The 18,663-nt window shown below is 40.1% G+C and overlaps 1 protein-coding gene across 2 annotated transcripts in view; it reads right to left on the bottom strand.

Moving 5' to 3' along the window:
• The window catches only part of LRRC8C (leucine rich repeat containing 8 VRAC subunit C), a 73,526-nt gene that overhangs the window by 19,140 nt on the left and 35,723 nt on the right, over nucleotides 1-18,663 (bottom strand). For both annotated transcript variants that reach the window (XM_073234258.1, XM_036998215.2), the window contains one exon: nucleotides 14,190-14,331. In XM_073234258.1, coding sequence (XP_073090359.1) covers nucleotides 14,190-14,327 — 138 coding nt within the window. In that variant the 5' untranslated portion in view covers nucleotides 14,328-14,331. The remainder of the gene's footprint in view (nucleotides 1-14,189; nucleotides 14,332-18,663) is intronic.

The following is an 18,663-nucleotide window of genomic DNA, read 5'->3' as shown; positions in this document are numbered from 1 at the left end:
GAGACTTTCCATCAAGGATGCTTTCATTTCCTCAGCTGTATCTACACTGTGCTTCCTTTCCCTTCTTCTCTGGAGGAAAGCTTCTCCAGGATACAAAAGGAATTAGAATTTCCATAGTGAGGTAACTGACGGGATTCAAAACTACTTCCATTTTGCTTCATGGATTTTGTTTTCATAAGCTAAATAAGCTCATAATTTATTTGATCCATGGCAATTCAAGATTTAAGTGGAAAGCGTCCATTTCAAAGCCAAAACCAAGTAAGAAAATTCAGTGGATATATCAAAACTATAGGTAAACATTAGGAAGATATAGTTAATGATTCATAACAGAGACCATTTGTTTCAGTTGCTTGAAAATTTGAAATAGTCATTCTTGAAATAATGAAGGAGAAGCTCTTTGTGAAGCAATCCCCAGGGACTGAAAACCTTAGTTCTGGATTCAACTGATTTACCTTGGGTCACCCTGCAGCTCACTGATAAATCTGTGAGCAGGAGTAGATGAAAGAAATTGGGAGAAACCAAAGAGAAACATAAATCCTGTGGACTATTCATACACAGTGTACAAACAGCACAGAGATACAGGATTCTGAACACTGGAATCATCCAAATAACAAAAAACTGTACTTTAAGGATGTTTTTAAAAATACTCATCTATTTAAAAAATTTACTTTAATAATTGAAGAATGATTTGCTACAGTACTCAGCAAGTGAATGAGGTCAATTCCATTGCTAGGCTCTGGTCCAATCCATGGGAAGGAAGAGAGGTTATTTATGAAAGAGAATAGCTCTACTTTGTTATGACACCATAGAAGGCTTGCAGGTAAGGCAATTCTCAGTCATTTAGGTGTGTTGGATGGTAGGACAAATTTTTTTCTAGTCACTCTGTTTTGTGGAAGTTAACTTATCTGGACTCCAGAAATATCATTAATTCAGATAAGAAAGTTTCCGTAGGTCCCAGGCAAATAAATATTTTACAATACAGGGTGAATTTCAGTTACGGATTTTTTTCTTTCTTCTGACTCATCCAGATGGCTGATCTCTGGGCAGAACCCAAGCCTCTTCTTTCTTTCTCCTTATTTCTTTCTAGGAGAGACAGCTCTAGTAGAGATGGTAATATATATGGAAAAGTATTGAGCCTTGATGTTCAAAAAGAGTTAAGGCTCTGAGTTCAGGTGGCAGGGGCTCACCCTTGGCGTTAGTCCGGCTGGACTCTCTATAGAGTTTCTCTTGGGAATCATCACTTTAAAGTCTCTTCTTCCTTGAAACTGATCTTTTATGATGGGTCTTGGAGCTGCCTCTCTCTCAGAAATGGATCCTATCCTAGCACCTGCGGATAAGTCAGATAAACTCTCTTTTTGGCTTTAGGAAGAATCACTAATCCATCCATCTTCTCCCCAATCCAGGTTCCCTTTTTCTTGTTCTGGGCAGGCAGAGATTAAAATGCAGGGAAAGGGGATAAGGCGGGTTCTTGTGCTGCATGCCTACCTGCACTCCCCAGCCCCTCAACTCCCTCCTGGTCCAGGTTAGGCAGTGCTTAGGCAAAAGGAAGTTTTTGGGACTTATTTGAGGTCTGGCCTTGCTCACCAGGAGAGTGACAAAGTGAAGTCTGGGGCCAGAGCTCAGCTTCCATTAAATGCTCTTTCCTCTATTTATATAACTCCAGAGAGCCCTGCGGGAGAGGAAAGCAAGGTGCATGGGGAGGGAAGAATCTGGCATTTGGTCCTGGATCTCAGATCCCTCTCAGTCCATTTGCTGGACACCCATCTAGGTACACTTACGACTATACAGAAATGGCCTAGAAGAGGAAAAGGTATTTGATGTTTATAGTTGAAGAGACTAAAAATAATAAATCTGTGAAATGGTAATGTTGCCTAACCTGTCCATTTAATAAAACTGAGGCTCAGAAAAGCATATAGGAGAGTACATGCATTCTGTGTCAAGTTTTGCGAAAAGATATCTTTTCTCTTTAAATTTGCATTACTTAGCTGAAATTATAAAAATCCACCCAGGTTTTGTGTTTTCAGTGAGCACATGAGGCTTCTTACATGGTAAAATGATGATGTAGTTGATGGCCTGTTTATGGGACAAAAGATTTGTGGCTGACAGTGCAGAAGTTCTAAAAATATAAAATTAAGAGACTAACCAATACAATCATGCACAAAAGTGATACAGAAGGAGCTATCTCTACAACATTTTCTTATCATGGATTAGGCATTTTCTGAGACCAATATCTAGTACCCACATTTAAAAGTTAACATTAACATCCCAAAACATAAGCTAACAGGCATGAACTTCAGGTTATATAGCTTCTGCTTCATGCATCAAAGAAAGACCCTCCCCTTGGGTAGGGAGATGTTGACTCAGTTTTAAAACAGCTAACTTTAATATCACCAGTTACCATAGTATACTTCTTAGGAAAGCTAATATTTTGAACTTGCTATTACATATATAGTATTTTTAATATATACAGTAAAAGTTACTATATACATTAAAAAGTCTTTCTTTTTTATTCTTACAGGAACTGCTGTTTCATCAAAAGAGCTGAAAGTTTTTATTTGCTAGAAGCCCCCAAGTAGACATTTATTAAATTTTACTTTGCCTCACAAATTGTAACGTACTGTAACACTTCCTTTTTTCAGGAAAATAATTTGAACCGTCCTATACAGAACATCAGGGAACTTGACTTCCCTAGGTAGACATAACTATTCTTTCTCCTTTGCAGCCATTGCAATATGTGGTCCTTGAGATATGACCTCCCCCACCAACACACACAGCATTATCTTGTGCTTTAGAAGGTTGCATATGAATGGCTATCTTTGCTACAATTTAAACATTTTCAGGGCCAAGGCCAATTTTGTGACAGAATTTAGCACAGTGCCTATTAACAAAGCACACAGAATAAAATGTTACAATAAATGAATGTGTTTTTTGTCTTTCCAACTATTCCTTAAACTCTGTTGGGGTAGAGATGAAGCCTTAAATTATTTTGTGTTCCTCATAATACTTGACAGAGTGCTGGGAACCTAGTCAACATTCAATAACTATGCACTGATTTATTTGCAGTTTCATAGCAAAAATTTCATTAAACAAAACTCTTCTCCCTGTCACCAGATATACTCAAATAGAAACTAGATATTCATCTGTCAAGGATGTTATAAAAGACTTCTATGTTGGATAGGAACTTATACTAGATAACCTCTAAATTCTCTTCCAATTCTGAAATTCTTTTATTTTTATTTAACTACTGCAGGATTACAAACTTCACGGATTAGAATAAACCAATATGATGAAAACATCATCATTACTCAGCACTACATTTTAAGTAAATTTTTAAAAATCCCTGAAAGACTAAACTAAATAGTTAACAAACATAATAAGCAAACCCTTAAAAGTTCATTTGAAAATTGGTTGTTTAGAATGAAGAAACCATTTCTCTACAAAACAACATGGAAGTTTTTAGACCCACAGGGAAGCTCATAAATAAATCAATCCATGGGTACAAGGTCAAGTACTACTACTGTCTGAGAACTTAATCACTACTCCTAAAATGGTTTACTTTGGGATGCCAGTAATATACTTTTCCACACTGCGTCCTTATGAATGGGAAATCACCTGGGTAAGAGAAATTGGCACCATGACAGTCAACTAAACTTTTATTATAGAATAACCACACACAGCCCAACCTTAACAAATTCTCAGTTCTGACCTCACTGAATGACTCTGTAACTTGCTGTACTGTGCTGACTCAGTTTCTATAGTTTCTTAAATTTCTTTGCTGTAACAGCATGGTTTTCGTTTCTCTTTCTCTACACAAATTTTGGCTGTAGTTTTCCAACACCTGAGGATACATAGCCATATGTGGGCCTGGATTTGTTGGTCTGTTATCAGCACATTATTACACTATATCCTCAAAGGACTCCTGTTCTTCAAGTTTGTTCCCCAAACATAAGGCCCTGTCTCATTTCTTTGGCAGTGGGTTTATGCTAATAATTCTAAGGATTGCTCCCCACATCCAATTCAGCTCTGCAGAGGGCTGTGGTTAATCTCTGAATACCACTAAACAAAGGTCATGTGCTACTGGCTGCTTTTTCTACCTCTGGAGGATCTAATTGTCTCCTCCTCATTAATTACCCCCCCACACAGTGTTCCTCTGTCAGTGTATAATGCAGTTTTAAATTTCATGTTCATATGATTGTTTTTATTATTAAGAGAGCAAATTCTTAGAACTGCTGAAGTACATTAATGGATTCACTCAACATATTTCTTGAGTGTGTGTCAGGTCTAATGCCTGTTGGTGGGCACAAAGATGAATCAGACACGAACCCTGCCTTTTAGCAGCTTGAAGTCTTGTAGGGACAGTGAGATTCACTTTTAACATTTTCTGCCACACACTGTGGCTCACATGTCAACAAAGAGGTGGCACTAATTACTCTGGCACTGCACATGGTCCCAGGTTCCAGACACTGTAGGATTCAGTTCTTTGCCCTGAGCCTGACAGATGAGGTGTCATAAGTCTGGAAGCTTAAGGCTAAGACACCTGATACTTGCAGGTACACAAGGGCTCCAGGGCACTAGTGGTGAAGCTCCGTTTAGGCCAATACTAAAGCCAAGCCTTACAAAGGAGATTCGAGCAAGAAAAAACTGCAAGGCCCACGCTTCCCCCATTCTCTCTCTGTACCTGCCACACTGGCCTCTTCTGTTTCCTGTGCCCGGCATTTTCTTCCTCCAAATTACCCACACACCTCCCTCTCTCAGTTCCTTTAGTTCTGCTCAAATGTCATCTTTTCAGAAAGGACTCCTTGACCACCCTATTTAAAGTATGACCTGTCACCTTCTCCCCTTACATGGCTTTACTTTTCATGCAGAACTTCTATCTGATGTTACAGTTTCACTGTATTTATTTATTTTTGGCAGGAACTTGTCATTTTTATTACTGTTTAGCCCTCCTGTACTGCCTAGAACTATTGTACATAAAGAACAAAGGAACATGGTTCTTGGGACACATGGATCCTCCTTGAAGCCTTTCTTCCACCAGGCCATTCACTAGATGGGCATCTCCAATAACAAGAACCTCAATATCTAACACATTTTCAGGAAGGTTTTTACTTTTTGAAAGTATGGGTTTGTACTGAGCCAAAATCTTCCTTCCTGAAACTTCTGCTGTTGGTTGTATTTGGTGTTCTAGGACATGGGGAATATGTTTAATCCTCTTAAATTTTCCGTATGGAAGCCCTTCAAGTATCTGCTGTCTGTTCCCATGTTCCCTTCAGTCTTCTCAGCATCAGGCTGAGCAGACCTTCAACCAAGCCTCATACAAGGGTTTCTGGTTTCTCTCTCCTAGCTGGTCACAGTCTCTTATGTTATAGTATAAAACCCCCAGAAAGGAATATAGTATCTCTGCAGTTCAGAGGTCTCAGCCCCCTTCCAAGGCCACTAGATGCTCACTGTGCATGAGCACATGGCAAGGATGCGTCATCCCCTTTGTTGCTCAGGAGCCCCCCTCCCCCCTCCGTTGTGCAGAATGAGTTCTGGGGACACTTTCATGTGCTACTGTTCTTAGAGGCAATTCTTCCAACTAGACTTTGTGTTTTTTAAATAAAAGGATGACATACCTTAGAGCTAATGGTCTTCCCACTTAGAACATTAGGGTTAAGAAATTTCCTGCTTGTGAAATACAGCAGAAATACTAGCACAGAAATTTAGAAGTTTACAATTGAAAAAAAAAAAGGAAGGAATTTAGATGGAGCATCTGACTCATGGTTTATACAGGAAATTTGAAGGAGTTAGTCTATCTCCTTGGGGTGATCTGCGCATTTGTGGTGGGGAGAGGGGACCCTCCTGGCCAGAAGGTGGATTTACCTATGTTCTACGGCGCACAGGTGTCGGTCCTGAGGGGCGCCCCCCTCCTCGCTCCGCTCTCCTCGTCCTCTCTTGCCTTTTCCTTCTGTCCTGCCTGTCTTTACATCATTCTGTTCCCCTCCACCAGAAGTGAGCACTCTTCATATGTATTTTGGTATAAATTTACTAAATTCCTCAAAAATTTGAATTGGAATTTTATTAATATTGCTTTTAATTCATAAAATAGTTTGTGGGGACAGGACATCTTTGTAATACCAGGTCTGGGCTATCCAAGGACATACAGTATCTTTCCACTTATTCAAATTATCTTACATGTCATTTACTAGACATTTACATTTTCAGTGATGTTCTTGTGTATTCTGGTTAGCTTAATTTCTAACACTTGAAAGTTTTTGTTACTATTTTGAATGGTATCTTTTTTGTTGTTGTTGTTAAGTCTTTTAGGTGGTGTGTGGCTTTCTAGTTGGGACTATTTTATTTCATATTTTAAAAGGTGGATGTGAAACAATAATACTGGATTAGCTTTTTTTTAACAGTGAGAAGGCTAGATGTTCCCAAACGGTAGGAATTTTAAAAATTGACATAACAAAAATGCAAGAGTTTATAAAGGAAAATATTAGTGTAGGGGAAGAAGGAACAGGTTTCTTTATATTAAACGGAGGACTACAGATAAAACGTAGAAACTTACTGGCCTTGCAATTAAAATATGGTCCTGATATTGGCTGAATCCTTACCACAGGGCCCCTGTGTGGCTGAGAGGATCCAGCTGCTGTTATATTCTCAGGAAAACAGGAAAGAGAGGACTTTGAGAGCACCCACCGGAGGGCACAGGACCAGGACATCTGTCTGCCTCATCAGACTAGAGGATGGCAGATGCTCTCCCAGTGCAGGCTCCTGGTTAGAAATACAAGATCATCTCTTCATATCGAAGCTTACTTAACAGAGACTTTAAAATACAGGTTCTGGTGATTCAGAACTCAGGATCAACAACAGATGAAATATATGGTGTATCTCATTTGTTGCTTATGGAAAAAAACCCAAAAAGTCTGTCAGTGCTTTGTTATTTGAGGGAAAAGATGTATTATTAAACAATTAATAGGCAACGTGATCATAACCCATAATAGTGAGATAAAAGGAAACGCTCCTCGTTCACTGACTGGCATTGGACAGCATCGGATGATCTGAGAAAAGCATTTAGATTCATGCCCTGTGTTAAACCCAAGAGGGTAAGGGGAGAGGCACTCATATATTATTCTTGTGGCCAGGAATTCACTGCACATTAAATTGTCAAGGTGACAATTTGACTAGAAGTTCTAGGGAAGATCACTTTGAACAAATCACCATAAGGAGGAAGTCCTAACTAACCTGTATTTTTGTTACTAGGTGTAACAGGGATTTTGAAACAGTGTTTCTCTTCCAGCCTCTGCCACCATTCCCACACATAGAAGGGTTGTTCTTTAAAATTATTTTTGCCATCAAATGATTTTTGTTTTGTATTCTCTAAACACCCAAGTAGAATGGCAACATGTGGGTCCACAGAAACTTAATCAAACCTATCTTGGTTGAGGTCTTCATTTTAAGCCTGCCCTTGGTGCTATTTACTATTCCATCAGGAGTCTGAGTTTCTCCTTAAACAATAGGTGAATCTAAGTAAGAGTTTCTGAGCATACATCTATAAATGCAGATTTGGCAAAAGAAAAAGATCTAGTAGAAATCCAGATAGTATGGGCCAGAGGATGGAGGAGGATAGAAGCAAGGATTTCAGGGCACATTACGGACATGAACTGCTCTGAAATCACTCTGGGCTCTATAATTTTTACCACCTGTCCTTTCTAGGGAACTGCCTGTGAGCACTTTCACCTGAAGGCCAGGTGCCAGGCATGCTGACTCAGACTCAGAGAAGCAGAAGTTCAATTAACCACAGTAGGTACCAAAGCTCAAAGTGAGATCAACTCCAAACAACAAACTCAGGTGTCCTGAACTCTTCTCTGGTGTGACCCTGCCGGCCAGTCTGCTCCTGGTGATGGGGTTCAGTCCAAAAGGACTTTTTTGTAGGTGGTTTCAAGTCACTGAAGTCACTCTCTTGGCTTTTTTTTCCTTGTCGATTCAGAAAGCAGGAAATATCTTTCCTGTGTACCAGTCACAGAGTGGTCCCCTAGGGGCTCCAGGGGGCTTGTGTCTTCCAGTTCCTGTTTCTGGTTTCTAACTACTGACTCTATATTTGGTAATGGCCTGCCTGTGGGCTGTTTTGGATTTGGTCATAATAAGATAACCTGGAACCACTGAGCAGAGATCTAAAGCAATTTTATTTTTCCAGGAAACAACGTGTTGACCTTTCAGAATCTGGTCTGTTCTATTGAGTGTGTTGAGATTTTGAATAGCATTGTTTATAGCACAAAGCTGGGTGTTTACACTCTCAGTCCTTGAGGGTATTTGACTGTACAGGAATGGGATATGTACACCCTCCTGGTTTACAATGAGTTTACACTTGTTTCTTATGTGGACGGATGGAATCTAAGGAATGCTCTTGTTTCATGGAAAACTTGAAAATAGCAACTTGCTCAGAAATGGACAAATATTTGTCAGTTGAGTAAGACAAGACTGTTGATTCTAATCCTTTTGCATCAGGGCAAGAAAGAATCAATACCCCATTGATAGGTAATAACTTCCTCCTTCCCCCAGTATTTTCAAAGCTGAGAAGTGTTAAACCTATATGAACACAATCTTTTAGAAGCAAACAGATAATCAACTAATTGATTCCAATCAATTTGCCATTGGAAGAAGCCATTTATAAAATATGAAAAGTTACTAGATTACTATTTTATTCCCCAAGTGCTCTTTTAACCCTACCTTAGATTTAGCTTTGTGATGGTTTTAAACCCTAAGAGTCAATGTGTTTTGTAAATAAGTTTGGAAAGAATGATTGCACTTTCATTTTACAAAAGTAAAATCAAGGTATAAAAATATATTTTAATCACTGTAATATAGCCTTGGAAATGAGACAGGAATTTGAGCTTCACAGAGAACTTCTGCTTGTGAAGTTATAAGTCACTAAGCCCATTTCAAATGATTATCATAGCAGAGCAAAAATAAGAGCTTAAAATTTCCTTCTACATATTTAGATATAGCAGGGATTTCGAAATAGTGCTTCTCTTCCAACCTCTACCACCATCCCCACAGAGAAAGGTTGCACTTTAAGACTACTGTCACCATCAAATGATTTTTATTTTGTTTTGTTTTATATTCCCAGGAAGGAACATTACTTTCATTTGTAATATGGATAATACTGGGTGGTGTTACTTTCTTTAGTAATTTATATTATTCTATTTCTTGTTTCTTAGTGTTTACTATAGGTCAGAAGAGATTCTTTTTTAAGGCAGGTGTATAGTGAAAACTTTAGAGGATCTAAGCTGTACCTCAGAAAATTCATCCCTTTTATAATCTATCATTTTCTCTGCTAGTCATTTTACACTTGCTTTTTATATTTAAAATCCTGTTTTATAAGCCAAAATTTGGCCACATAAGCTGTGCAGTTGTAATGGTTCCATATATAGCAGTGTGCACCTGGGTGAAAATCCTGAGATTTGAATCCTCACTGCATCTATCTTGGCTTTGGGACAAGTTACCCAACCTTTTCAGATGAGAATGAAAACTGGTACTAATCAACCCCCACTGGTTCCTTCTAGGGCCTAAATCAAGTACACAAAGACTCCAGCACAGGCCCCTTACCTGTGTTATCCAGTGGAAGCGCACTTAGCATTCTGGGCAGGACGATGATTCTTGGGGGGAATGTGCCTCCCACTGCAGGATGCCCTCTCAAATGCTGTATTAGTCCCCATCAGTGAGGGCTCTGTGAAATGATCATACTAAACCTTCTGTTTAGGCTGAGGTTTTCTTCTATCCCTCTTTAAAAAATATATATTTTGGTTTTATCTACTTATTCTTTGAAACTTTAGTTCAATTTTCACCTCCTCAAGTCCCTACCTTCCAGTAGCAGAGATGACATAGTTAATGCCTCTGAAGACTGCCACCGCTGAGGCGACTGCACACTGAATGGCTTCACTGCTGAATTAGATGGTCTTCAGACTACAGACTAGTGATCTGAGGGCAGGGCCGTGGCTCCATTTCTGTCTCAGTGTCTGGCCCCCCACACAGTGGCTGGTCTATTGCTGGTGCTTAGTGATGCTTGTGGAGGAGAACGGTCCACCCCACGAGCTCTGAGCCTGGGAGCTCTCACCTTCTGATACATTCCTTTGGGGCATTTCACATTTTTCAGAACCTTCACACCTCAGACTATACCTCCTTTACCTATTCAGCTAGCACCTGTTTTGTTCTCAAAGGCTGTCAGGATGAACCTGTGTCAGGTTTCTGTGTGAGGGCCCGGCTCTGCCAGCCATCCGGAGGAGTGGGCACTGAATGTGGGAGGTGGCGTTGGTGAGGGAGCTTAGCTTGGCCCTGGGAGTGCAAGAGCTTCTGCACAGCAGAGACGGGATGGGCCATGCTCCAGGAAGGTGATCCTGACCGCAGTACAGGGAAAGATGCTTAAGTCATGCATGACCCCCTTCAAAACACACCACGGACACATCTCCTACATGACGTTCATTATAGACATTTTCATAGGTACACGCTCTCGTGTTCACTCATTTTGTTCCAAGCTAACTACTAGTTCTTATAGCTTCTCTGTATGTTTTCTCTTTTCTACATCTCATCCTGCCATAGAACATGGAAACAAGAGAAACAATTCTAGTGCTTGGTGGCACAGTAACAAAGTAAGACAGATCTAAGTCCTGCTGATCTATGTCATCTCACTCCGCTGGTTCCCAAACTGGCCATTTCAAGGCCTTGCCCTTCTCCTCAAGGACCCCACTCTACCTTCCTTCCTTGCTGCTACACCGTGCTATCTCTCTTACCCTCACAGTCTCTCAGCAGATGTGTCCCTTTCTACTTCACAGAAGCCATAAAGCATAAACTCCCACGTTTCTGTGCCTCCTCCCTCCCCGGCCCCATAAGGGCATCTGTAGCCATCATTCCCATTCTGCTGAAGATGCCCTCCTACCCAAATCAAGGGTAATCCTTCTACAGAGACCATGGATCCATCACTTCCTTTTTCCTGAAGGTGACCAGCCTTCACTTACCCTGAACTCCTGGGTCATACATCCAACTGCTTATGTAACATCCCTATTTAGATATCTAACACATACCCCAACTTCCATGCTCAAAAGCAAACTTTCTTCAGTTGCTCAGGCCTAAGGATCTTTGAGTCATTCTGGATTTCTTTTTTTCTCCATACATCACATTTCATCTTTCAGAAACCTTAGTGTTTTTCCTTAAAAATACACCCACAATCACTGCTTCAATCCTGGTCTAAGTCATCTGGTTCACGTCTCACCTGGATCACTGCACTTGCCTTCTAAGCAGCCCCCTGCTTGCATCCTTGCCCTACACTGTGCTCTCAACAGTTAACATGGCCATGTTAGAACCTAAGTCAGATAATGACAGCCCTCTGATCAATATCCTCCAATATGTCCCACCTTACTCAGAGCAAAGCCAAAGCCCCCACAGGGGCCACAAGGCCCTAAGTGATCTGGCAGCTGTTGCCTCTCAGGCCTCCTGCTGCTGTTCTCTAGCCCACTGTCCTCCTGGCTCTTCCCTCCACATACCAGGGAAACCCCTCCCTTCAGGCCTGTAACATGACCAGGGGCTTTCTCGGATCATCTCAACATTACAAGATTATCATAAACCTCACTTAGCGCCAGAATCACTCAGAGAGAACTGAGACTGGAGTCACAGCTTGCCAGCAAGGCAGCACCAGGCTTTTCCCCTTTGGGGGAACCATCACAACTGTCCAGGTAGAGTCCACCCTGCTGCCCAGGGCCTAGGCTCTCCCTGCGCCTCTGCTTCCCGGACCATCCCAGGTGCTAGGAAAAGACAGCCACTGCAGGCGGGTTCTGGATTACTCTGGATTAAAAACCTTATGATCCAAAGGAGCCAATATTTCTTATAATTCAATAGATACATCTTTCATGTGTCAAGAGACCTGTGCAGTTATGAGTGTCATCGCAGTCACAGAAGTCCCACGGTATGGCTTCCTACCCCAGTTCAGATGCAGTTTACTGAACTGCAGCCATTGATACAACAAGCAATGTTGCCTAGTAACACAGTTAACATTCTACTTTTATCAGGTCTCCAGGGCAACTGAGCTAGAGGGTTGAGGAAGTCAAATGTCAAATTCTCCTGTAGAAGGGGAAGGACCCAGTGAACACTCAGTGCATGTGTCTCTTGCTCATGCTGTTCCCTCTGCTGGGAAGTCTCCTCCCTGGACATCCATATGGCCCGCTCCTGCACCACCTTCAATTCCTTCATCAAAGGTCACCTTCGCCATGAGGCCTTCCTATGGAGAATTACAATTTCTGATGTCTCACCTGCTGGGACCTCCTACTATCCTTGTATGCTTTATTTTCTTTTCCATTGCCCTTATTACCTTCTAACATATATAATTTACTAATTGATTTTGTTTGTTTTTCCTATAGAATTTAAGCTCCATAAGGCTGGAATATTTGTCTTTAATTTTTTCCTCCTGTATTGATAATTCTTAGCACCTAAAACAGTGTCTGGAAAACAGTAGGTTCTTCAACTGTTGTTTTATCTATGAATGAATGTATGCCCTTTCCCTTTCCAAACTCAAGTTTTCCATGGGCATCCTTATTTAAGGGTGAGGGGAAAGAACAAAATATATTTGGCCTACTAGTGAAAGGTAGTGTGGGATAGGGATGAAGCACAGGGACTTTGGGGCCAACTTTCCTGCATTTCCATAAGGGTTTTGCCCCTCTCCTTAAGAGGTTTGTTTCTCTGACCTCTCTGTGCCTTAGTTATCTCCTCTAAGGGGATAATAATAGTACCTACATCTTAGGTTGCTCTGAGGATGAAATGAGTTAAAATATGTGTAAAGTATATGGAAGAAGGCCTGACATACAGGATTTACACTGTGTTAACTATTACTAAGATCAGCTTTTAGAAGGCCTTTACATCTACTCTATACCAGTTCTAGCTATTTCTGTCTCTTCCAAGCTCCTTTTCCTCTCAGCTGGTCTGCCTGGAAGTCATGTCTACTCCACAGCCTTTAACTTTTCCAACCACTGGAACTAGGATTTCTAATGACCTAGTTGCTACTTTTCTCTTTTGTCCATGAGTTAGCTGAACACCTGCCACCACTGGCCACACCTGCCTTTGACCCTTGAATCCCTCCTTTTTCCCAGTTTCCACCTGTCCTTTTGCAGCCCCTTCTCAGACTTCCTCAGAGGTGCCCTCTTACCCTTCATTCACTCTTTAATATCTTTCCCGACCTCATCCCATGCACCACAGTCTCCTTGGCTAATTCTATTCACAGGCACAGCTTCAACTCTCACACTGATGATACCCAGTAAGTGCCAGTCCTACTGACACTTTCCTAGAGATGTCATGTTCTTTCTAACATTCATGGTTTAGAGTTTTTTCTGTCTTCCTGGCACCTTCGTCTATCCCCAGATCCTGCTCCCTGACTGAAAACAGCTGGTTATCCAAGTTTTAATACAATCCTCACTTTTCCTCTCGTTCCTAAACCGAGCGCACCTCTTCAACTCCCCTAGAGCTTTAGGGATGCCTCTATCATAATATAGCCCAACTTTTCCTAAGTGCTGGCTTATTTAGTTTTTCCTTAGAAATGAACTGCTTGTAGGTATACATGTCCTCAAAGTATAGTGCCTGGCACATAGCAGACACGCCAAAAAAATCTGGATTCAATATCTGAGTACATAATATATATATATATATATATATATATATATATATATATACATACATAGAATAAACTTGGGCTGGGTTAAATTTTAATTCAGAAACAAACATTGGGTAAAGTAATAGTATCTCACCAAAATGTTAGTTATTCCAGAAAAGTCTTATCCTGGGTTAATGTAGGAGGCAAAGAAAAGAAAAAAGCTCCATTTTGACAATATAAATGGCATGGTAGATATACATACTATTTTTTTACTATAAAGCCAACTTTGAGTGATAAAGGACTTCCTATGATATTAGTGACATCAAATAATACTTGCCTACAGCCTACTGCTATTTGGGCCCAGTGAAATCTTTACAAGTACTATGTTTACCTTATTAAGAAACTTCAGTAAGCAACTGTTTTGGGCTCTCTGCCATGAGTACAAACACCAGACACAAGCAGAAAAGATAAACTAATATTTACATGATATAAAATCACACAGCCAGCTCTTTTAAGAGGTTTCAATAGCTTAGCGTCTTGCTCTCGCTCCCACTGTGACATGAGTCCAGGCACCTACCTGTAAAGTACACCCGAACACACCGATCATCAGCATAGCCACCGACAGGTAATCGGTGAACACGTCCCACCATGGCTTCAGCACCCGGAAGGCAGGCTGCTGCTCAGAGAACTGCCGGAATTCTGTCACCGGAATCATGTTTCTGAGAAAGGAAAGGTTGCCAGTGAATTAATTTATCATCATGCACGGTGAATTGCATTAGTAACAGCATTTGAAATGCTGCTTCAACCCATCAGAAACAGGGGTCTGGATCAGTCCATCAGAAACAAGGGTCTGGATCAGTCCAGGAGTTGTCAGGGCCCCTCAGTGTTTCGTTAAGCCACTGAATAAAACCATCAGTTGAGTTAATAGGGAGCCCCACATGGCCCAGCAAGACCACGGCCAGAGCAGTGCATTATTTTCTGGACTCTCCTTTCCCTTAAGCAGACCCAGATGGTGTCTGAGAAAGCAGAAGCCATCCTTTGAAATCTTTTTGCCATTTATCTTACCATCTTGGGGTTGTGCTTTATTTTTTAAAATTTAATCTCAGCATTCTTTTGTATTACTTACTGAGCCCTATATGTAAAGCATTTTGCTTGTTTCCTGGGAAGAGCAAATTATCTTGTCACGTGGTTGTTGTCCTGTAGGAGGAAAGACCTCATTGGTGGTAGTGGTGGGGGGTTTGGAGACACCTTCAATTTTTTCTTGTCCCCTCCTTTCTAGTGTCCCTGTGCTTTTGGCTTGGTTTCTTTTCTTTACTTCCTGTACTCCTCTTATTTCACCGTAAGCCTCAAAGTCATCCTGGTTTTCTCCTCTGAGAGATCTGTTGGCCCTAGAAATGCCTCTCTCTATCTAAATGACAGAAGATAACTGAATAGATGCACCCAAGGCTCTGGGGAAAGGGGAAGAAACACATGCCTTTCTTAGTTTGTACTGTCCTTTCTCATGATCAGTTCCACTACCTGTACTGTGGTGCAGGACTTGCTGTCAATCATCCTGCTGTGGTGACAAGAAATATTCTTTCCTATCTTATGGCAACAAAAAGAAAATTTCTCCCTTTTGCCATCTTTGGACCCATCATCCAGCTCTCTATGTCTGTGCTTGTGATTTACTCCTAATTAAAGAGCAGGGGAAAGGCTATACTTGCTGCCTGTTCTCCCCAGCCTTGTCGGTTTTTCCTGGATCTTCCCTTCCCTAGTATAAATTAAAGCTGTACAATGAACAGCCCAAAGAAAAGCACGGGCTCTTCTTCAAGTTCACTGATGGATATCTTTGGAAATTATTGCAATGTTACCTCGTTCTGAATTGCTGCTTTATCTGACATTTTCTTCAGCAGTAATATATCTTCCTTTGGTTTGTTCTTTAACACAATGTTGCAAATTTCAACTGTCTGCTGCTGCTCTCACCTGTGTCCTACCTACTTGGCATCTGTGCAACATTTGATATAATTTCTTCATTTTATTGAGACAACTTTTGTTAAGTCCACTCTGTTACTGCCACTAGGCTGAAAGCTTGACAGAAGAAGCTACATGCTGTGCATTTCTGTTCTCAAAACCCATGTTGCAGGCAAGCCACACAAGCTAAATAAACAACTCTGCAGATTCCCAGTGTCATTAACATTTCAGACTAGTTCAAAGTTTGATTTCCTGATACTTCATGATCTTTCTTCTCAATGAGTCTCTGTCCCAAACGCTTTCTAGTCACACTTGTTCCAGCAGCAGTCACAGACAGGCACTACCTCATCTTGACTCCCACCACGTTCACAATATTCTGTTTTGCATCTCCATCACTTTCCACCAGCCTGGCAAATAAGAGGCCCTGAACAACTGTCTGTTGAATAAACAAATGAATGAATGCAGGTACTCATTCATGGAGCAATGCTCATCCAAATCAGATTTGGGGTGACCTTAGCCAACTGCAGTGACTGCACAAACAAGGACAGTCCCTGGGCTCCAGTCTCTTTGGCAGATTTGTTTGTTGTCTCCTTTATGATAAATTCCTGTACACCTTGGAGGGAAGTGCACTTGTTCTCTGAAGTGAGGAGCAACTCAGGAACAAATACACCAATGGAGAGCAGTGGTTCTCAAACTTTTTGATCTCAGGACCCAATCATACCTGTCAATATTTACAATAGAAATTAAAACCAAGAAATGTTGAAAGTGTATATTAACTCATTTAAAATAGGAAGCCCATTACATGTTAACAAAAAGTTTATTTTGAAAAATTAATGACAATAGTGGCATTGTTTTGTATTTTTCGAATCTCTTTAACATCTGACTTAATAAAATAAAACTGGATTCTCATACTGCTTCTACATTCAATCTGTTGCAATATGTTGTTTTGATAGAAATTTATGAATCAGATAAACAGTTGGAAAAGGGAGAATTTTCTTAGCAGCCTTTTCATATAATTGTAGTTACTAATTATAGATGCTGATAATATATTAAGCTGACTTGTTTAGATACAACATGGAATCGGAAAACTGTATCAGCGTACTCTTCAAAACCCCATGGTATTAAAACTCTTTTATCTGTCTTACTTTGAATGGATCTTTTACCCATTCTTGATTTTGTAACATCATACATTGGTCATCTGGAAAATACTGAATCACTGAGTGATACAGATCTTCTAAATGTTTGCAAATTATACTTTAAAAACAACATTCATTAATATCAAGACTACTTTCATCACGGAAGTTTTTAAGTAACAGGATGCTGTCAAACTCCTGCTGGTGCATACAAGTTTTCCAAAATTCCCATCACCACTTGAAGGTTTGAATTTTATTTCTGGAATTTTAGGTCAGTTGTTTTCCTTGAAAGTGTTGGGCCCTTTACATTTTGAGAAAAAAATCTTGCACATACTCTGGTGTGAATAATCAGTTGTTTAATTCAAGTAAAAAATGGTATAATACGATAAAGCAGCTAATTCTACCCAGGTAAGGACTTTCCCTTGAGACCAACCACTGTACCTTGGAAAGAGGTGCTTTGTGTGCTCTTCCCCTTCATCACACAGGGTATCGATACAATATGTAGTCAGAGGTTGAGAGTTATTAACATAAGTTTTGCTGCTTCAGTGAGGACATTAAATGAAACTGGCACTTTAAAAAAGTCATAAGTATGTGCCAATGAAGAAAACAATCGCTACAGTACAGTCTGGTTCTTGATTTATGCTAAGGTGCCTTACCCAGAATTGCTTTTGCGCCATCAGTGAAAAAGGCAAAAAAACATCTTAGCATTAAAAAATAGTTTTGACCTTGTAAAATCTTAAAAAGGCTTAGTCTACATGAGTTGCACACTTTGAGAACCACTGAACTTAAAGACTCACTGTGTCTTTCCTTTCTTTAAAAAAGCAAAGACCTTAGTGTTCATAACAGGCGAGGTTCTCTGAGTCCCTGGCTGGGTTGTCTTCACAGGCATCATTCTCTTAATATGGAAATTCAAGAAAAACTAAGGGATCCAAGAAACTTAAGTATTATCTACTGTTTCCTAATACTGGTACAGCCTAGTTAAGATGGGTTATTAGCGAAATAAATGGTCAAGATGGCACAGACTTTTAGTGTAAAACTCTTACTGCACTTAACCTTGGGTAAGAGCACGTGTATGTGCACGTGTGTTTATGCACATGCCTATATATGTATTTACATATTACATATAAATATATGTAGACAGATGTATAATATACACACAGATGTACAATACATAGACACATACACACACACACATCTCATTGTTTTAATGTATTACAAGGCACAAAGCTGACATCCAGCACAGCAATAATCCTTGGAATTATTTTTGATGCAAAATAAAACGGGGTGGAGGGCCGGTATAGGGAAAGTAGAAGCCGACCACAAAACTCCATAATTAACAAGGGGGCAGATGGACCTTGCCTTTGCTAATTGAAAAAAAATTTTGTATTCTTCCTTCACAAATTTCAGCACTTCTGAAAGCCATTCATTACAGTGGCTACACTTACTTTCTTTCTCCTTATCACTGTAGTTTCCAAGCAGTTTGTGCCTATTTTAAGCGTTATCGTTTTAAGCTGAAGGCACCACTTCTGAATAAACTGCTAGGCTTAAAAGGTTTTTTCCCCCTCAAGTTCAATCAGTGTAATTTTATTTCTATTTAAAATTTGTTCTATTTTAGAAATGTAATTGATGATCTTTAGAAATGTAATTGATGATCTTTATTATCTTCTTCCAACTCCAATTTCCAACTTACTATGTAAGATTTTAGTTTACCTAATTAAATAATGTCTTTGGAAATATGGCATTTCAAATTCAATCAAGAGATTCTGGGGTCCTAATTAAAAATATATAAACTTTTATTTCTTGTTATATCTCTGTGTCTGTGTCCTTCTGCAGAAATCCATGTCCATTTCCTTTATTAAAAATACTTAATACCAAAAGTCATTTTAAGAGCTCCATTATCTACAAAACCTAACCTCTCAAAAATATTTTATCATATAATCCTTTGATAAAAAATAATGGTAAAGCTAG

Source organism: Manis javanica, chromosome 4, assembly GCF_040802235.1.
Source record: "Manis javanica isolate MJ-LG chromosome 4, MJ_LKY, whole genome shotgun sequence".
NCBI lineage: Eukaryota > Metazoa > Chordata > Mammalia > Pholidota > Manidae > Manis > Manis javanica.
This window is presented reverse-complemented; position numbering and strand designations above follow the sequence as displayed.